Raw genomic sequence first — 22,510 nt, 5'->3', positions numbered from 1 at the left:
AGAAAAATAGAACGTGCTTTATCACGAATGACATTCGGAAAGGTTCGGTATATTTGGTTTCTTGAGATGTATGCGTTTATGGGGATATTTAGATGGTGAAAGAAAATAGTTGTTTCATATACAGCGTCTTGGTTTCGTTCTATGTAAAACACCTTTCAAAATAGCATGAAATAGCCTACCTTTCTCGTAGTGTGTCAGTGAGGAGCGTTATCGTATATCCATCGAAAATACTGACATACAAAAATAACCCGCTAATTTTAACACCGATTTCAATAACATCCTTCGCTAATCTGTTCCTTTATGTGCTTATGCTCGCTGAAGCATGCAAAATCTTTCGGTGATGTCAATGGTTCCTCATTGTAGTCATCACAAGGTGTTACTAAAGGGCATGGGTTTCCATACTGGGATCGGAAGGCTTCTTCTCTGAACGTTTCATTCACGGTTGAACATCGAAGACATAACATCTCTTTGAAGGAACGTCGGAAATCCTGGTGGAAGGTAACATAAATGATGGGATTCAGCATCGAGTTTGTGTAGCCGAGCCACAATACGCAGCTCCTCACCGTATGGGGTACGAAGAGGTTCCTCAAGAGCGACCTGAGCAGTGCAACGACGAAGAAAGGAAGCCAACATATGATAAACGCACTGACGATGATGCCCAGTGTGATGGAGGCTTTTCTGTCTTTTATCATTGACGAGTGGCTGTTTATTTTCTTCCGGCGAGGTTGGAGCGAAGTCACTGCCTTACCTCTCACCTTATAACCATCCGCTGTGCACACACAATTTCTTTTATCGGCTTCTGATTCCACCATAGAATCAGTGTGTGCAACGTTATTAGGACGGAGTGGGAGCTGGTCTGATTGTGAACACATCCCTGGAGATTTCACGCGGATATATACCTCCAGTTTATCTGCTCTTTGTTCCCAGGAAACAGAAAACGTTCCTTTTCTCCCATTAAGTCTCCCCCTCTTATCAGATTCGACCACCTTCTTAGCAGCAAAGTAGATCTTGCAATACATAAACACCATCACTAGCATAGGGATGTAGAAGGATCCGAGCGTAGCGTACAGTTGATATCCAAAGTTTTGGCTGATATCGCAGGTGGGTTTTGCTGGAGTACCGTGTTCGTTCCCTAGAATGAGTAACGGAGGCACGCTGATCAAGCCGGACATGATCCACGTGATTCCAATGCACAGCCACGTTTGACGGTACCGTCTTCTAACGCCGTAAGTAAGAGGTTTTGTAATAGCTAAGTAACGATCGACGCTGATCATGCACAAGTTCAGTATCGATGCAGTGCAACATGTAATGTCAAAGGCCACCCACATATCACAAAGGGTGACGCCGAGCTGCCAGTCCCCAACGAGTTCGTAGTGCAAAGCGAAGGGCATCACCAGCAGAGACACGCATAAATCAGATACTGCCAGCGACACGAGAAGAAAGTTTGAAGGTCTCCTCAGTTTCCTAACTAACCACACCGAGAGACATACGAGCACATTCCCCACTGCTGTGGCGACAATTATTGTCCCCAGAAATATGAGCAATGCTACGGATGCCCAGATGGAGTAAGGAGCATTTTCGTTCGTCACTCGCACGCTGTTATTGCACAAATTCGAGTTAACCTTGCCATGATCTTCATCGGTGACCTCGCCGCACAAGTCCATGCCGTTCCCTTTTCTTTCAGCACCGTTTTGAGTTTCACAATGAAATTCTCACCTTCGTCTTCTCAGTGAGGATCCATTTTTCTGATGATGCAGATCCACTTATTCGACCTGAAAATAAATCAAAAAGATCATTAATGAAAATGACCGAGAGATCACTGCAATGAAAAATGATAGAAAAAGGCAACGGGTCAGAATCAGAAATACACATAGAGCGCTAAGTATTTTTACATATATTTATGCAGCAAAACCACAATAAAAATTAAAAATCTACACACTATGAATATCGTGAGTGAGACATGAAAAGGATATCTTTTGTTTCTATGTTTCTTTTATGTATATTTATTTGCATAAGGTTCTTTGTTTCGTTTTTTTGTTTTGTCATTAATGAGCGAACATTTCGCTGGCACTATTTTTTTATTTGTTTCAATATTATTTGTAGGAGACAACGACACAGAGCCAGTTCGAAACGTTTTGAGACCGTTGATTTTTTCTTAGTGTTTTCATTTACTCGGATTAGTTTCTAGGAGCTTAAAAGCTCAAAAGAGCTTTTAAGCTCCTAGAAACTTTCTAGAAACTCCTAGAAAGCTTCTATTTCGAGAAACATTAGGATTAAAATAATCCTGCCGACTAAGTTGGTCGAATGATTAGCGTATGTCCTCTCCAAACAAATGGCTGCACATTCGAATCTCGCTGTGGGCGTGGATGTTTTTGATGGTTATAGGTTTACAACCTTTCATGAGTGGCAGTCACATAAAAATTCATTAAAAGGAAGAATTATAAATATCCACGATTATTTTATGCCTCAGTAGCAAACCAATGTGTGTCTTGAAATTTTACCATTTCGAAAGCGACCGAGAGCTAAGTAAAATGCACCTTCAGCATGGATTGCTCTTAAATATTGCATTGCTTAAAACAACAAACATTCCTTAGGGTGGAGTTCTGTAGCTCAGTCGACGACCCGTGTATTGAAATGACCCTCGTTCGAATCCAGTCTAGAAAGCGAATAGTGAGTTAGCCGATCTCATACGAACGTAATAGAAACTTGGTTACGAGCCAAACAGGAAAATCGGTCCAAGAACACGTGCAATTAGCAGACAGAATAGATTTCCTTATAGTCTTAGTTACTCCTGCCGTAATCCAAAGAACATTTCTCCTATTGGCAATTATATTCGTCTTCCTTTTGATTAAGCATTTCACTGGCTTGTGAACTGTTTGGATTACTGATTCTCGTCAGAGACCATTCAGGGACTTTAAGAGGGCAAAACCGTTTTCCTTTCCAGGGATGTTTGAAAGTTATTTTTATGTGTCCGAGAGCGTACCAATTGAGCTGTCGGCCACTTTGAGACTTTTTTTGTCCCTCGAAAGTATGCTGCCTCTGTATAAAACATAAAAGATATTGATTACCATTCCTTTTCATAATTTTGATACCAAATGAAAAGGTTTGAGATTCTCTTTTGATAATTAGTATTTAAAGAATACTTCTTTAAATACTAATATCAATGACAGTTGTGCAGAATGAATTACACTTTCTACTTTGCTGATTTAAAATAGTCTGAGGAGTAATTTTTCGCATTACAAAACTTGGTTACTCGCCACACTTTCTTCTTTGCTGCTTGAGTTTTAACTGATTCTTGAGGCAATGGAGTTCAACTTTTCATTTTGCTTCTCCTCGAAAAAATGTTTTGAGCTTTGGGTTCCGTTCGTACTAACAAGCGTGTCTAGGGAAGAAGTACAAGTATATTTGTTTAATCGTTTCGCTAATATAACTGATGAGTTGTAAGAAATTCGTATTTCGAAAAAAATTAGGACTTTTCCCTTATTCAAACGTCAGGAAATGCCACAGAACATAAAGGACGCAACAATACAGCTATTAAACTAGTTTCTCCTTTTATGGTTCTTAGTGAACTACGATATGGAACAGTTCGAAAAGTCAGAATCGCGTTCTCTTAGAATGGAAATCTGCTATAGTGCTGGGTATCGTTTGTATATTTATGCAGTTTACCCTAGACATCTAGCGAATCTGAAGTTCCATTGAGGATAAAGCCGAACGAACGAAATGAGTCGGCTGGGATTGTCCCCTTTCGAGAAACCTGATACTTTGACAACCGAGAGATGTCGCTTTTACATCTATAGCAACAGTATTCGCTTTTTCATCTTAGTATGCTTTCTCAATTTTGTTATAGTGTACAATGAATGGATAGGGTTTTTCGAATAACGTTCTTAAACTAATAGATTTTTTTTAATTTTTTCGTTAAGTACAGAGTAAAGAAATGGCATTTTCACAGATTTCAAGAACATCCCGCGCTAGGACTGGAAATACGCTTATTTTAAATTCTTTTACGAAGATTTTTTTATATCGAAAACTGCGACAAAATTTTGTTGATATTGGCGAACTACATACGTTCAAGAAAGGTTTAGATAAATGTTCTTCTTTAACCGTCCTTCAAGATGGGTCGAGGCCATCAATCCTCTGTATGAGAGGATTTTTGACTGAAAAGACTTGTTAAAGGTTCTTCCCGTCATAGACGGGATTCGTCCCCGATGTTTCAAACCAAAGGGCTCGTTTGCACCAACTGAGATACGGAGACTTCCAGATAAATGTTAACTGTGGATTATTAAGGAGATGGAAAAATAATGCGAGGGAAAATGACGATAGTTTTATTATAATTGTGATATGAATTTCTTTAAAGTGTTGACTTAAATCTCGTAGTGTAAACATCATTTGTTCTTTGCACGTATCCTCTCGATTATGTATTTTTTTGCTCCAGGGGAGAATATTCTAAATCGGTGAGTAATCCCCCCCCCCTCCATGCCAGAAAATTTTTTTTTTTTTGTTAGTGGAATGTGAAATTTAATGTGGAGTAGCCATAACCGCTTCACATTAAACTAAGATTTGAGGTAAACATTTCAAATAAATAAATCTCTAAGAATATTAACTTTTTTATTTCAGGAGTAAATCCCCCCCCCCCCAAAAAAAAAAAACAAGTTAAAAGGAGATATTTTTATTGGCCTGACACTTAAGATTGAAACCAATTTGAAATGAAAAATGAACTGCAAACGATATGGTGGATCTTTGAATACATTTGCTTCATATTTAAAGTCCGTCGATTACGTTAATATTGCGAGCAAGATGTTAAGCACTGTTAATGATACAGAACAGTTAATATTAATCTTAACCTCGTTAATGCATCACATCTGGATTTCTTCCCAACCATTAAGCGATTACTTTGGCGAACTGCAGAGATTGTTACAAACAAAACAGACGAGAGGATCGTGACTGTCTTTAGGTGGGAGTTGAATCATCGAGTGAGACAATCAGTACGCTTACTGGAGGTCTAAAGTGGCATTTGGAAAATCTACTGACTGTGACTCACCCGCTAACGAAAGGATTACACCTTTCTTCGATAGGAAAAGGGATTTACATTAAAAACTTATTCTATTTTCCTTAAAAACAGCATAATAAAAATTCTGCAATCAGATTTGAAACTAGCATACCAAAATTTATAAAAATTACAACTTTCCGCTTAAGGAAGAAAAAAGTTAAATTTGCTGCGTATAGTAACTTATTTATATTAATCCCCTTTCGAAAGTCACGCACTGCATTTATTAATAGCATTCATTAACTTGAAAGAGAACTTGTACACATACACAGGAAAGAACTTTGTTGGTAATATGAAATAAACAAATTTCGGATAGAAATAAAATATTCGTCAGATATTTCAGACAAATATATTTGTTTTCGTATTATCAAACTTCTTTCCTAAGTGCAACTTCTTTTCCATGTTCACTTTTAAGTTAAATCCAAGCCTCGACTACTCTGAAGCTACATCTGCTATTCACTCGATATCAGATGAAGAACGCTTCATCCTGAAAATCAATCATTTCTTCTCCTAAGTCAAACTCAGTTTCTTAAACTTATGTCGATTAATTCTGTCCCTAGAGCGAACAATACGTGCACCAATAACATGTATTCACGAGTTTGTGTATTTATATATCCAGTGTGTGTGGGGGGGGGGAGAAATACCAGAGTAGAATGGAGGATGGCTTGTCACATTCATATACGCAAATTAAAAAAGCTCTTTAAAATGTTCCTACTGAGATTCGATTCCAAATATTCCGCCCGAAGCACAAGCGTTGTGTAATTCTTCTGCTCTTGAGTTAAATATTTATGTTAAGCCCACCCTGGAAAGGCTGATAGCTTACGGTAAATTACTCTTTATTCATCCACGGTATTTCGTGCATAAGCTAACAGATAATCCAGAAACCGTGCTCAAGAGAAGAGAGAAAGTATGGAATTGTCTCTCCCACGTTGCTGATTTGAAAGCAGACTACTTCAGCTTTCAAATAAGCAGGGTGATCTCGTACCTAAAAATTGACCTCCTACCTAAAGACATTCACTCGGCCAATTATTATGTAAATAATATTTATTATTGTTAGAAAGCGATCATGCAACATACTTATTGATTATTCTTTTAATTGGAAAAAAAGCATGACCTTGTGTATATTACAAGCAAGAAACAAAGTATCGTACTGAAATAATCGCATCTGCAAAATTCCTCAATCACCTCCGACTGAAATATAATAATAAAATAAAATATAAATAACGACAAGTTGAATGGAGGAATCAAGAGGAAATTCTTATATAAGAAGAAAAAGAAAAAAAAATGAATGATAAGCAAACCGATTTTCTGTGAATGGTCTGAATGTTTTTAGGATAATGTACTGTATGTCTACATCCAGAATAAGTAAGTGATCGAAAAAAATAACGGACATAGTGTACGATAGCAATAAAACTTCGGCCAACATGAAAACAGCTCTTTATATTGCTTTTACTTCGTTTTACTTTGCTGTTCTTGTTGGCTTCTAAAGCATTAGTAGGGGAAAATCTGCAGCTTAAAAAACTAGGCAAGTAGGTTTCTGAGAAAATGCGACCTTTATTAACGTGGAATCAATATGAATAAAACTATTAATATGGAATCATGTATAACAACGTTAGTTTGCACCATATCTACCTGTAAATATTATTAAAGAGGTTGCAAGACTTTCTTTTATTTAATTATTACCACCCACAAGAAATCGTACACCTATGGTTTACGACTCATTAGTACAGACCTGAAGTCGCTTGGAAAAGTTTCAGATTTGGTACTGGACATAGATTAAAGATTGCATAATCTAGAAACTGCTCTAGAGGCCACTTTTCCAAGCGACGTCTACTAAGCAGGGTGTCAACAGTGGCCTCTCACCATGCGATGAAAATCACCTTCCATAATTGCATTCAGCAGCACTTGTATCGCATGGGATTCGTGGCAGCCTGTAAGTTTTAGAGCAGAGATGCTCTCCGCTCGGTCAATCAGGCCGGATTATAAATTATAAGTTAGTATTTTCTTTGGGGAAAATTATCAAATAGCTGCAGATGACGCGATTTTCTTTAAATATCAATTTTTAGAACTCGAGTTTTCTTCAAATAGAAAAATGACAATTCGATTGTTGATAAGTGGGTAGAACTTCTAACATTGTGTAGAATCATTTCTTTTCAAAAAGCTTTTATTATAACACTGAACAAAGCAGTGTTTCATTTTTTTTCTTGGAGGCTTTATCGGATTATGTTATATTTTTGTCGACTAATAACATGAAAGTAACTATCATCAACTATTTCCTCACAAATCCCACTTTATTATCAAGGATCAGGGAATCACTCTTAAGCTAAGTCACTGCTCATTAACTAGATTCACCTGCTATCACTGCAGTTCTAAATTTCATTATTAATCCATTACTTTTATTTGACAGAGTTAGTCAGACAGAACCAGTAAAATATGATGAGTAAAATCCTCTTAATAATAACAACTAAACTACTTGCAAAATGCTCAAAAAAGTACTTTTTTTTTCCTAGTCTTCAGAGGCCTCTTCAAGTTGCGTTGTTCTACCGAACTTAAAAAATAACTGTTTCTAACATTTAAATATCCTCTGACAAAGTCCCACAACTACCAAATTGAAAAGCGGAATTCTAAAGTGGGAGAAGAAAGCAATTTATTCTGTCATTGTTTTACAATCGTCATCTAAAAGGAAATTATATATATCTCACAAAAAATCTGATATGTTTAAAAAAAAGTGAGTCAGATACTGTTGGAAAACAGGAGGTGGCTGACATTATTGTTATAACCATTAAGACCACAAATTACACTCAGAAAGTTGATCGAATTTGAATTTCGATCGAATATTTAATCAAACGAATGAAATTGCGCTGTATATCTTAATATACTCGTATATTTCTTTAAAAACTACAAAATCTACAATAAATGATAAGGTAAATCGCAACGGCATTGGTCGCTGCTCTGACAGTACACCAGATTTCATTTTTTTTTCCTGTTGTCTTTTCTGTATATCTGAGATCGGTAGTTTAGTTGAAATGTGTGTACTCTTTCTTGTAATTACTAAAAAAATTGGCTAAAATCTCTCTTTAATAGAAAATGTTAATTTAGGGTCTTATCTTTCAAGTTATGTGCCCATTAGTTTATATTGCGTGATCATAGACTGGGATTATGTTAAGAAAGATGCAGTGAAAAGACAAAATATAAAATGTTTAAAACATTTTATATTTTCTTTCTCAAGAAAATATAAAATGTTTTTTATATTTTCTTGCGAAAGAAAATTTAAAATTTTCTCTTTCTCTCTCAAGAAAGACCAACTGTACTGATAAAATTAAATTAATTAGGAAACAATGAAATCTCTCTCTTTCTCTCTCTCTCTCTCTCTCTCTCTCTCTTGTGTAGGAGATTGGGTGGGGAGGGGGTATTCGTGTTATCTTTGGCATCTGTCACATCATGTTTACTTAAGTTTTAGGTGTGTGTGGGTGTGTGTGTGTGGGTGTGTGTGTGTGTGTGTGTGTGTGTGTGTGTGTGTGTGTGTGTGTGTGTGTGTGTGTGTGTGTGTGTTTCGTTGTTTATACGAATGGAAGGTCACCAAGAGGACCTAGACTCGGTGGCTCCGAGCTCTGCCTGAAGCTTAGGCTGCAGATATCAATGTATACTATCATATTTCTAATTTTGTTCTGTCACTCGACGGATAGAAGAATATTAGAAATATATAAAAATTAAGTAATGAGCGACAATTGCACTCAGATGAAGAATCATTTCCACGGCAGAATGGCCACTTGAACCAGTAGCGATAGAATGAAGAAATTATGATGAATCTTTAGTGTAGAGAGGACTCTAATGATAATAATTAAGAGCACAGTATTAAGATTAAAATAATTCAAAAATAAATATTTCATAAAAAAAATCTTTATGAAATATTTTCCCCCTGTTATCCACTGTTTCATAACGCTGCAATTGCAGCGCATGAAAAAAATCTAAATTGTTATCACCGTGTCATTATTATTAGTTCAGCATCATTTTTCCCTCATGAAATCAGAATCTCCATCATATCTTAAGTTACATTCTATCAATCAATCAATGTAAATGATTGTCCAGTTGTTAGTTCATTACTTAGTTTTGATTTTTTTTTTCCCAATTTGCAAACATAGGTCAGAGTTGTTGTTCAGATCCCTCTCCTCCGTTGACCTCCAGTCGCAATACAAACAAACTGTGGAGAAAGAAACTTCCAATTGCTATGCAAAACAAACAAAAATAAAAAAAAAAAAAAGGCAAAAGGAAAAGTACGTTCACTGCACGGTTGTTATTTGAGTGTCATCGATATAGTTTTTCTCAACAGTATATCCCTTAATATGGAATTTTGTTTTTGTCTCTTTTCATATTAAATCTCTTTCTAGCTTTCTTTGTTTAATTTTTTTTAAATAGTTAAAAAGTGAAATATTATTTTGCTCTTTTTAATTAGGAGTGTTTCAAATTTCAGCTATAATAACAGCTCATAAACTAGTGCTGTGCCTTCTTGATCTGTCTACACGCACATAACAATCGCATATTACGATATTTAGAGAAAAAAAGTGAAGTGTTAAATCATAAGTAAAAAAATGAGTTATTTTTTAGATTAAATTTATTGCGGTTTCTGAAAGTGATCATGCCTGTATCTTCAAGAAAAAACCGACGTCGACCATTATATTGAAATCAAATTTTTTTTCTAAGTGCACTGAACAAAGTTCAGAAAGTAGTCTCGAACTTTTCTGTTATCTATTTGAGAATACACAGTGCAGTTAAAACATAGTTCGTAGGCAGCCCTCTCGCGGCCAAAACTTACACTATGCGATGTGGCATGATTGCTATATGAATAATGCCTGAGGCATGCAGCACCACTTCAACAGAATTGCTTTTTGTTTTGTTGGGGTGGAGGATTCAAACACTGGTCTGTCGATCCCTTGAAACAAAGATTTCAAATCCAGGGAATTTTCGGGCATGAAAACTTGGCAGTGGCTGTAGTGCTCGGCGAACCACTCGCAAACGATACCAGCGATGTCGCAGTACTGCTGGAACAGATTTGTTCCATCTGGTAAAACAGACAAACATCTCACCCATTTGCGATGTGATCGCCAAACAACATCGTAACCACCATTATCACTTTTCTTATTAAAGCGCATAAATAAAGTAAATAAAATACAATGATTTAATAAACTGTAAATTTTTCTTTTGTTTATTTTTCTAGTATTGCTAATTTAGAAAACTAAAACACATACATACAACATAACATTTGATGGTTCGAAAAGACAAAAAAACCCTAGACAAAAACGGTCGGCAGCCAGGCAAAATTTGGAAAACTCTGATTTAGAATTCTTATAACGATATGCTTTTATCCATGAAAGAGTATTTTAATTGTTTGTTTGTGTAATTCATTTCCTTAATACATTAAATCTAGATTCCGAAAGGAATATATTAAGAATTTTCACTCTTGTAGCGGTTCACTATTTCAAATATTTCAAAAGGAAACTGCAGTACATCTTAAACCCCGACTTAATAGTGAATAATAGACGTATATATTTACTTTAATGGCCATACTTCATCCTGTACTTAGCAATGTACGTTGTAGAGTGTTAATAGATGGCGCCCATGTTGGTCATTTCTGGGATGTTAATCTCCGTTATAATGAGAACCTTTTCGTGTAAATGGGCAAGATAAATATCTTTAGATAATATAAAATCTCTTCCGCTGTACCCGGCACTTTTCCGCACGGCTAAAGTTTGCTAAGATAGTTCTTGCATGAGTTATAAGAAGAGACTGCCGCTTGTATCTTAAAAGTGCGCCACCGTAATCGATGCGGTAGAGAAATTTAGCAAGTTTGGAGGAATGAGTTGAGAGAAACGATTAGTATAAAGAAATAGGAATTATGTGAAATGAAATCCTTTTTTAAATTCGAAAAATGGACAGCATCTTGGTCGGTCTAGTTGGTCGAGCGGGTAGCGTATGCGCTCTTCAACAGGTCGCGGGTAAAAATCCTGTTCTGGGCATGGATGTTTGTGGGTGTCTTTAGGTGATAGATGAACTTCATCGCTTGGTGTGAGACTATCACTCTGCTTATTGGAGGCCTGAAGTGGCTTGAGATGAAACGTTCTATTTTGGTCTATACAGCAAGGTTGTCGGAATATGTAAAAAATTCAAAAAAGATATGTTTAATAAAAATAAATTTAAAAAAATCAAATCATTCGCCACCCAGGGTACGAACGTAATCTTGGTTTATCATGTAAGTTTCACTTATCGTTTTAGCTCAATTTGTTGCAGAATAATAGGAAAGAAAATTAACTTAATTTCATCGTAATCCTATGAGAGATCTAAGGTCATGCAAATGAGTGTACAACTGCAATAATGTACGAGGATGGTCTGAAATGTTCTCGGCCCCTACCATATATGACAATACTATTGGCAAGATTTTAATTTTCTTAGTTGGTACATCTGTCATAAGCATCCATGTGAAATTGCAAAGTCATTCTATCAAGTAGTTTGTTTTATACAGCTGTCTGAAGCAAAAGTGTTTTGTGTATCCCTTGAAATGATGGATAAAATTCAGTATCGTGCGGTTATAAACTTCTTTGTAAAACAAGGTTTAACGCCAAAAGAAATTCATTCGAAGTTCACAAAAGTTTACAGGCACTCTTCTCCTTTGTTTTCAACAATTAAAAAATGAGCTGCCGAGTTTAAACATGGCTATACCAGCCTTGAAGTTGATTCACGTGAAGGACGTCCAAAAAGTGTAACAACACCAGAAATCATTGATCAAGTGCACGACATGGTATTGGATGACCAGCGAGTCAAAGTGCGTGAAATTCCCGAGACTATAGGCATTTCAAATGAACGTGTAGGATATATTTTGCACGAAGAATTGCAAATGAAAAAGCTTTGCGCAAGATGAGTGCTGCGCTTGCTCACAGCACATCAAAAACGCACTCGCATGAAAATCTGAACAGTGCTTACAGTGTTTTAAGAAGAATAAAACTGATTTTGTGTGTCGATTTATTACTATGGATGAGACTTGGATTCACCATAACACACCAGAATCCAACAGCAGTCGGAACAGTGGACAGAAGCCGATTGTTCAGCGCCAAAGAAGAAAAATTCAGTTCCATCAGTAGGAAAGGTCATGGTATCGGTGTTTTGGGATGCTAAAGGTATTTTGTTTATTAATTATCTTGAAAATTGTACAACAATAATCGGCGAATATTATTCCGAGCTTTTATCCAGACTAGATGAAAAAATTCGTGAGAAAAGACCTGATTTGCAGAAGAAAAAAATTCATCTTTCATCAGGAGAATGCACCTGCCCACAAAGGTGTTTTGGCAATGGGAAAATTAAGGGATTACTATCTCTTCCCAAAACTAAAACTCTTCCTCGCTGGTCAGCGTTTTCCTTTCAATCAAGAGGTGATTGCAGCTGTAGAGGTGTATTTTCCAGATCTTACTGTGATCCACTACAGGGACGGGATAATGGCGCTGGAGTATCGCTGGAATAAGTATATCAGTCTTAAGAGCGATTATGTTGGAGAATAAAAATAATTTTGAAATTATAAATTCGTTTTTTCATTGTTAGGCCAAGAACTTTTTAGACTACCCTCGTCTAGCGCGTTATAAGAAAGTTATTTATAGAGTAGTAGCTACATGAAGTCCATGAAGAGTTCTTTCCAGATTAGACAACTACGGGTTGCTTTCATTAATAGTAATACGGCACTATTAACTCTTTCAATCTGATTTGCAGTAAACTTTACTTATGTGAAACTCTACAATATTTTACTTCATTTTTTCAACAAATACTATATTTCCATTGATAGGCTTTACAAATCGTAGGGGAAGGGGGGGGGGGACATTTTGTGCCAAAAGTGACTTAAATATTGAAGTTCGAAATTTGCTCCTGATAGATATATTTATTTAAAGCCACTGTGACCATCCTTTAAATAATGATTAATAAACGGTGGTTCTACAGGTTTCTTTTCTACGTGTGATGTTGGTTGCATTGCTGTTACGACAATCACGTTGATTCTGTCAGCTAGCTCTCTGTATAAGATCTTTGATCAAATAGCCAGGGGGGTGGAAGAGAGAGAGAATATGTGAATGTATCTTTTGCGCAACTAGGGTCTAAATATTTCAACATCTATCAAGAACAGTATCCTAGATATTTCAATATTACAACTGAATCAAAATTCCGATTCTATTGTTCGTTTCGACTGGAACGATCCTGTCATAGCACATGATCTTGATCTTTGGATAGCCTTTGGCTTCGCAAAAACAGCGTACACGCATTAGTAAAATTAATACCAATTCTTGTCCATTTTCAAATCACAATTGGGGTCATTATAAGTGAACAATAACAAGCAATCGGAAACTCCCTTCTCAAAACATTGGATTTAAAAACGTGTGGATCCCTACTTATATTCAATAAACTAATCTTCAAGGAGTTGACTGTTTTCTTCCAACGCTTAGATTAAATTTAAATCTATCGGATATTACAAGAAAATATACGACAGCATATAAAGGAACGTAAAGGCTATTAATAAGATGGGATGTGGCATTCATGATGTTCATCAATGCGGCTTTTGAAAACAAGTATAAAACCTGATCCACACACTGATATGGGCTGATATAACTCTCGTTGGAAGACTTTCAACGCACAGACGAGGAATAAAGAGATTGATTTTAAAAATGTAACATATTATAATTCAGTGTTGCCAAAGTGTAACATACTTAGATACGATATTACAGCGAGGATTCTGAAAAAATGTTTCTAGGAATTTTCTATATTCAGACGTGTTTTTTTTTTTTTTTTGCTGTCAACTCCACTTTAATGAAAGAACGCTTCAACCTTCATAAACATGACAAATTGCTTCAGGTTACAAAACAGTTAGTAAAGACATCTATCACTTAATCAAGATTCGATTTAGGAAATGTTTGAGTTTATAAGATTCCCATGACTAAATTTGATATAAGAAATGGTTTGTTATTAAATTTTATTCCAAAATATCTTTAAAGAGCACATCCATCAACTTTACTAAATATAGAGATATTGCATTTGTCAAACGGCGATGTTGTTGCTCTGCTATATTTAATCTTTTGTTCCTCTCCGTTTCGAATCCATTAACAATTTCTTTTATTTAAAACTGCTTATCATTTTACTACGGGATTTGTGAAAATTATTTAAATTAAAAATAATCTCTGTTCCAAATCTTCATCTAAAGAAAGCGATGCTCGACAAAGGGAAACCTCCACACCCTTGTTAAAATACTCAGTTTTTCTACTCTGACTTCACTGACGTAAGCAGTTCACTATTATGAATGCACAAATTAACGAAAAGGGAAAATAAACATCCAAAGGGCACATCTTTTCCAAGTGAATGCAACAAGAACGGATAAATATAAGTAGTGAAATCCATCGTGAGTCTTGTCGCAGAGTGAGATGGAATTCGGACTAGTTTGGGTAACTCTATTTACATTTAGGATATTACCAGATTTGGTCAACCCTTATTCTACTTAGCAGTTAGTGTCCTCAGTATTGAAACCGCACACATGCGATGCACCACAGGATTTATGAACTCCATAAAACTGGAGTCGTTTATTTTTGTTTTCAATTTTTTTTATTCATACTGAAATTTTCAGGTTACAAAATTCTGGCAATATTTAATGCTCAAATTAGTTGAAGAGCAACTGATTGTTGATCTGAACAACATTTGGGACTTAAAATTAAACCGGTTAAATTTTCTGGATATTTGAACATTTTGAGGAGCTGGCACAATTATATTTATTTCATAAATAGATGCAGCAAATGTGTTATTCATGACCTGAACAGTCATAAAATATGTAGCCAATTAGAGAGCTCTTGATTAAAAACCATTTATGAGTAGACAAAACTAAGCCATGACCATCGCCTTTAATCAGGTAACAAATAAGCAGAATAACCTGATAAATGAACTTCCATTATCTCTTGTCTTAGATAAGAGACGACTACTCCTTGTTTGTTTTGTTGTGTTGTGAAGTGATAGAATGATAACCTCAGATATTGTAATTAGAGCACTTTTGACACACATAAACGTCTTTCACCCCATCCTGATCGTTACTAAAATAATATTCGTTGCGTGGCCAACCAGTTTCACTAAAAATGAAATGCTCGGTCTGTGTCTACGCCATTAACGACTTCGCGAAAGATTTAATAATAATGCAATAGCGTACATATTTGCACCATTTCTTATAATTTATTTGTTTAATTACTAAATTTAAGCCAAAGTTGAAAGACAGCAATAAATTTTAGAAGACACAAATTTTCACCAAAATTCATTCAGCACGAAATTCTCTGAATAATCTCAATTATAAGTTCTACACTGAGTTAAATTGAACAAATCGACGCTGGTAAAATCTGTTTTTTTTTCTGTCCAAAACATTTTGGTGATATTCATGCTTTCTTTAATATTAACGAAGACTTTTTTTATTTATTTCAGAAGCAGAAAATCTCATTAAAATAGGCATTTTTTGAATATCCTTTCATATTTGTGAGTTACTTTTAATTTATTTTTATAATTTGATAATGCAATGTGGTGAGAGATCGACAAATGATCGTATAGCTTCAATTATAATCGCCCTGTTTTTTGTTAGGCCTATTTTTACCCAACCATTCCTCGAGTTAGTAGGTCCTTAATACAGATAAGCAGTTTATTTTATTTTGTTTTTCCCTCCTGGAAGCTCTGTATTTTAATATTAAAAAAATAGAAAAAAAAAAGCCTGTAAGAATTTTCACAAATGAACTCAGTACTATTGCTTAAAATAAAGTGCACGAGATAATGGTGGTAGTTTGTCATATCCTCATGGGCTTTGTGCATGCAGGCTAGATATCGCACACATTTAAGCAATGGCAAAAAGGCTGTCAACCAATTTCCAAAAAGTTAGTACTTGCTATGAAACAAAATATTAATTATTTTGATCAAGATAAACTTTATTTAATAAAAAATAGAAAGATTATAACTAAACTTATAATGAAAATATAAATATAATATTTCTATATAATATAAGTATAAATAGCAGCTCAGTGGAAATGGCGTTTGCACACCAGAGCGCTTGACCGCACGCAGGAAGACTTGCTTTCGAGTCTAGTCGGCGACTAGAGGAAATTTTTCTAAGCCTTTTTTCGACCGGTTCCCGAGTTAGTCGATCTCTGGAACGGGCAAGCGGGTTTTTTCTCCCTGAAACTCGGGTTTTTCGTCCCGTAAACTCAAGAAAATCTACCGCAGAACCCACATTATTTCAGAGATTAAATATATTGTGTTAGGGTTAGGTTAGGGTATCGGTACCAATACTTAGGGACCACGAGATGGCAGCAATTGTTGAACCGTCTCTCTTCACTGCATGCCGCTTAATTAGTGATAGCCTTGGGCCAGTAATCTCTCATTGGGTACCAGTGGAGATTGAACTGTCCACTCAGTCTCCAAAAGTTAGATAGGGTTAAAACAGCCTCGCCTAAATAAGGTGATTTTTTTTAATAAAAAATATATTAAGTTGCCTTATGCGATAGTAGAAGGGTGTTGATGGATAGATTAAAAAAAAGTAAAATAATGCTACGCGCAGAGTTTTTTTTTCTCATTTATTTCTTTCGAAAAATGTGTAACATTTACTTTAATTTCAAATTGTCTAGTATGAAAGAAATAAGCTTTTAATCGCTAAACCTAACCAAACTTCGTGATGAGACTGAATTTCATTCATGTGACTCATTCGACAAACCAAATAAGACGGCTCGGATATCTCAAGCTTCGAGATGGTATACAATCGGTACCAATACTTTAAGCATGGTAATATTTTTTTTTCTTGCAAAAGGGATCTCAACTTTCCCACTCTTACTGTCCGTAATACACATATCACGAAATCGGATCATATCATGCGCTACTGACTGACATTTACTACCCGCCACTCCTGGTATAAACAAATGACATCAATATCTTTCTCAGCCTCGAAAATAGCAAACATTCTTTTCCGCTCAAGACGTTCCTTTTTGCCAATCCAACTATATATTCACATGTTGGGAGTGCATCTAAATCCCCCTCTCCCTAAAACAAAATCCTGATGCTTATTTGAAGAGGAGCGATTCGGCTGATAATTCCTCCATCAGTGACTCATTTCAACCACTACTCCATAGAAGCACTGTTTCAGCTCTTTCTTTTGCATGCTTCCAATGGACACTGCTCCACTAAATAGTAATTCCTCTGCTGTTTGGCCTGCTAAAACAGAAAGAGATGACCAACATTAGTTTTCAAGTGACACACTGAACCTAATTTTCCTCTTCCACGCTTTTCAACTGACACTGAGTTAGCCAGTATCATACACGGAGTGAGGATAACATGGTTTATTCTGGGGGAAACTCGGGTTTTTCCCTTCCGTAAAATAGGCAGACCGGCCGTAAAAACACACGCAGTGATCCTAAACAACAACTTCTTTTCTTCATTTTTATTTCATCTCTCTTGGTGAACCTGTCTGCTGAATTTTCCTGCCGGAAGTTTGGAATCTTCATCCTTCATTTGGAACACTAAAAATTGGCAATCAAACACACACGTAGTTAAGAGACAAAAGACACTGCAGAACATTTATGGGGAACTTTATTCACTGAAAGACATTTATCAAATGACAATTCAATAACCATCAATCTAACCGGCGACACATCGAGCAACAGTTGAATCGAAAAAGAAGTGAAATGAAAAATAGGAAACTTCCGCTGTTCATCGCAAAATCATAATTCATCGAAACAGTGCACCAGCAAATAAGAGAGCTCACGGAAACATGAACTGAAAGGCAATTTCATTCAATCATTAAATGATTTAGATAGAAAAGGACTATTTGAATTGTTCAGCATGTTATCAGCCGCTGCAACTCGTATTCCTTAATTAATCACGAAAATTTATCTTAAACTCTTTTTCGTATTTTCTTCCTTTAGTTGGAAAATAACTTTCTCTTTTACTTCACAATACACAACTCGCTGTCAATATTATGATTCAGTTTTGCTTCTAGTGAAAAAGAATTAAACAAATAATAAAATATAAAAGCTAACCAAACTTAAGACAAAAAAAGTAAACATTTTCAAATTTTACAATTAACTTCGTTTATTGATAACAACTGAAAAAAAATATCTCGCGACTGTTCAAAATCAATCAGAAATTTGGTCAATTAAAGTGTGAACGTGAAAATATGCAATAATTACAATAAACGTGTAATGTGTGACTATTTTAATATAACAAACTTATAAATGTCCCCATTACGAATGCCTTAGTTTTTACTGTTAATCGTTTCTTCTAATTCGTGGATGCTCAAATAATTTCATGAGTGGCACCCTTTTTTACGGTATTAGATAGTAAAATGTTCCGTTACCAGGCGAAAAAAGTTAAGCACTAAGGAGTTCATTATTGGAGCATATTCTAAGAACAAAAAAAAAAAAAAAAAAAAAAAAAAAAAAAAAGCAAAGGAAGGCTCTCCCCACTCAGGTGTGTCCTATTCAAAGAAGAGCATCGCATAATTAGTTATGAATTAAAGCTGTAGGAATCATCTGCTGTGTTCTAATCTTATGCCGAACTGGTTTTAAAGTGATGCTTAAAACTTTGAGATATCCTATAAAAAAAAAAAAAAAACTATTAAAATATTTTAAAGGAATATAAAATAATAATAATAATATTTTCAAGTAATATTTTCATGAAGTATAAATGAAAATAAATACTTCTAGGGCAGATTAAGATATTGCAGGTAAAGAAGGATGAATCGCCAGTCTTGTCATGAAGAAGCATGTACACGTTCGGGAATGATATTTTAAAATAGAACAAAATAATCATTAAACGATTCGATGGCAGTTCTAATCCGCGGTGATGTTTGCCAATGTCAAAACGTTGAAACATTAATGTTGAAACAGTATTTTATCAAAAGAAAGTGTTTCAGTGAATTATGAAAAGTAATTCATTGAACATAATTATTTATTTTCGATGAAATGTTTGAAAAATGTTTTGAATTTATTTTGTGAGCTGTGTTTTGATGATTTGTCCTTCTTATTCGGTAAAAACTCTTTTGATAAACTCTTTCCAATGAATTTTCATGGGATGTATGGAAATGGCAGAAGACCGATATGTGCTTTTGGAATCAAAATCTCATAAAGTAAATTCAGGGATATTTTTAGGTCTTTACACTCCTAGCGAGTTAACCGACTGACCTTAGATGTAATGAGGGGGCAGTTCTTCCAGCAAGAACTGTTGCGAACACAAGAATTTGGTACATATAATGCACTCTCCTCATACCCTTAGTTGCCTTTGCATTAATTTTAAACAGTGGAATCAGATTTAGATGCGCATAGAGAGAGAGAGAGAGAGAGAGAGAGAGAGAGAGACAAAGGAGAAAGAGGTAGTTGCGGATCCGAAATATTACTACGAAACCCCGTGATATAATGAGTGGTGCCCTCACAAGAAGAAAGTTTCAAGGATTAATCTACTACAGAAGCCTTTAATTCCCTGGAAACGTTGTGATGTTACTTTTTATTGAAAAATTCAAGATAGAAAATATTACATAGATATCTTTGGGTTCTTCCTCCGCGCACTTCAAAAGATCTTTAATTTGCTGGTGAAGTATACGAAGGTTGCTATTTCAAGTCAGCGCAATAAAAATATAAGACAGTATTGGAAATTCCATCGAAAACGCAATTCAGATAGTTTATCTTTGGACCACAAGATGTGGATTATTACTTTTTACATGCGCAAGGCAACCGCATCGACTCTTGTTCAAAACGAATATTAGCCGTCTGAAGTAATGCATATGACTACTTTAAATATTTACGCTTTGGTGCTGTTTCCTCCAAATATTTCTGGGAGAGAGAGAGAGAGAGTTACAGTAGCCTAAATACTGAATATTAAATGCCAACGTTTTTAAGAACTGCAAAGGGAAAAAAATTATATATATATAAATATATATATATATCATCTGCCATCTGAAACAACATTTACTTGACGAAATTTGGATTTAAATCTTGGAAAACGCCTTAGCCTGGTTTCAATATCCCCAAACAGGCATGAAAAAAATTAAAAATTCAAACAAAGCAACACCTCACATCATGACATTCTATCTCTTTTTTTTTTCTTTTTTTTTCGTTTGAATACCTCTGTATTTTATTCTGAATGTCATACGAAAATATGAAAAGAAAGTCTTATGTTGTCTTTTAAATAATACATTTCCATTTGTGTCTTTCGAGAACTATTATTGTTCGTATATTGCAATATGTCTCGCTCCAAACATCGTTCTTTTCCTATATTATTTGCACGCTTTGTTCTCTTTTCAGGGGAAAAAAGCGGGAGGGAAGAATTGAATTTTGTAATTCTACACTAGCGAGTGGGACATTTGTATTCAAATGCTAGCGATTTCCAACTCCACTTGCCAGTTGGTAATGCATTCTTCAGTGCATCGTTTATTCCCTTCCCCAACTCTCATATCAAAGCTTCCAAAAATAGAAAATTTAATCCGAAAGTGGGCTCTCGCATACCCAGCTGGAGGGATTTATATTAAAAGATGTAACATCGACCGTCTCGTGTACATTGTTATTATACAGTGATTTAAACCAAGTAATGTATGCGTTCAAAGAAATTCGAGGACATAAAATTTTAAAATACCAAACCATATGATAACAATGAATTCAACTTACTGTTTTCTACAAACTGACACAAAACCATATTATCCGATTGATGACTGAAACAAATTAATAAATGCATATTCAGCAAAATAATTACCGGTACACTCTGTCCATCGCCGAAGGCAAAGTAGATGCATAACACTGCTTTTGAATACGACTGCATCTGAGGAGCAGCATGACCGCAACTAACACGTCTCTGCTGTTATATCTGTTACCATGGGATCAGAAATTTCAAAGCATGCGCTCTTTAACGTTCGCTCGACTGGTGGTTCTGTTGGACAGAAACACGGAGTTAGGAAAAAATTACCACACTTTTGGAATAGTTCATCCACACAGAAGAATAGAAATCATTCAAGTATTCATGAAAATTTTCATCCAGTTGACTGCTCGCTATAAATAGTTACTTATATCTCTTTCGATGAGCCACGAAACTAGCGCGCGAACTAACCGCGCGGACATGGATAATTGTTCTCTCTCTAATATTGTTTTGCGCCTACCGTGAGAAATGTTATGCACGCTGCGCCCGGAGCGGTGGGTGTCGTATGGAAAGTGGCAGAGCTGTTACTACCACTTGTTTCCTAATAAAATTAATTAGACCGACAGAACACCCTGAAGCACATTTATCTGTTTATTATGGTTTATTGCAGCTACGGTACAACTTCATTTTCTACTATTCTTCCAGGGCGGATTTTAATTTAAAACGAATTTTTATTCAAAGCTGCACACTTTGAAAGACTGCTATTTTGAATGCTGTTTCTTTGTTTGTTTCGGATTCTGCTAACCTTTTCTCCATTTGTCGCTTAACAATTATAAATTCTCCACTTTGTTTTTATTTTTATTTATTTTTTTTTGGGGGGGGGGGGGGGCTCTTCGAAGAACAGATTATAGCCGTCGGTATTTCTATAGCAAATAGAATAGTTAGAGGGAAAAAATTCCAATCAGCAACCAAAATTTTTTTTTTTTCCTTTCCAAAACAATACGTAAACACTGTTGCGTGTACCTTTGATTGGCTCGCTGCGTAGGCACTTATTTTTTTCTCATTAAGCAAAATGGTCCGTAAACACGATTTCATAGAACAGAGTGCCTTAATGTGAGATGCTTTGTTTTCTGCTAATGGAAATGGTGCATCTAACCAGCTGAAGGGAAGTCATTAGGTATGTGATGTGATGTGATGCGATGTGGGCGTGGAAGTCGAAGAAGAATGAAAATAACAGTTATTGGTGAAAATAATTGTGTGAATATGAGTTAAGCTGAGCATTCATTCTTCTGAAGTGAATTTACTTTCAACAAACAGAAACAAGCAATACTTGCTATTTCGTTATTATAATCGTTTTTTTTTTTTTTTTTTAATCCATCCCAGCAAGTTTGAAAACGTATGGCATTTATTAACATGAGTGGACGATAGCTTAGGTAATCTCTGGCTACTGCTAAAAAGCTCAAACTCGATGCTTTTTCAAGCCACTTCAAACCTCCAATAAGCAGGAGTGCGATCTCGAACCTGGACAAGAGAGGTCTAACGATATTCAGAGTAGGATCTCAAGTTAACACATTGTAGAGTGCAGGCGCCGTCTCTCTACGGACAATTAGACCTAAATATACTTCTCACAATCATTCATTTGTATTCGTTGATTTCTTTGTTTTATATATCGAGGGCCATTTTATCACATTTATTTTATTTTTCACATCATCACACCATTAGTTAAATTTTCTTCATTTTTGATAATAGGAACAATAAAGTCGATCTCACCTCACCAATAATGCTATAGTAATAATAACAATAATAATCCTC

The 22,510-nt window shown here is 35.5% G+C and overlaps 1 protein-coding gene and 1 long non-coding RNA gene across 2 annotated transcripts in view; both read right to left on the bottom strand.

The window, feature by feature from the left end:
* Positions 1–269: 269 nt before the first annotated feature.
* On the bottom strand, positions 270–1,476 carry LOC150107111 (5-hydroxytryptamine receptor 1-like). The gene has a single exon (XM_090391617.1). It carries the CDS (start codon positions 1,389–1,391, stop codon positions 270–272), a length of 1,122 nt encoding a protein of 373 aa, XP_090247743.1. The 5' UTR covers positions 1,392–1,476.
* Positions 1,477–1,646: 170 nt separating this feature from the next.
* Positions 1,647–22,510, bottom strand: part of LOC150107110 (uncharacterized) — an 86,510-nt gene continuing 65,646 nt past the window's right edge. The window contains exon 4 of the long non-coding RNA XR_016548222.1: positions 1,647–1,772. This is a non-coding gene — a long non-coding RNA (uncharacterized LOC150107110). The remainder of the gene's footprint in view (positions 1,773–22,510) is intronic.

The sequence above is a fragment of the Typopeltis vanoorti genome, chromosome 4 (assembly GCF_054136105.1).
Source record: "Typopeltis vanoorti isolate ZY-2024b chromosome 4, IOZ_Tvanoo_1.0, whole genome shotgun sequence".
NCBI lineage: Eukaryota > Metazoa > Arthropoda > Arachnida > Uropygi > Thelyphonidae > Typopeltis > Typopeltis vanoorti.
The sequence above is the reverse complement of the archived record's forward strand: the minus strand, read 5'-3'. Positions and strand labels throughout refer to the sequence as shown.

Coding starts and splice junctions, on each gene's coding strand:
- LOC150107111 (XM_090391617.1), bottom strand. CDS start 1,391: ATGCCCTTCGCTTTGCACTACGAACTCGTTGGGGACTGGCAGCTCGGC.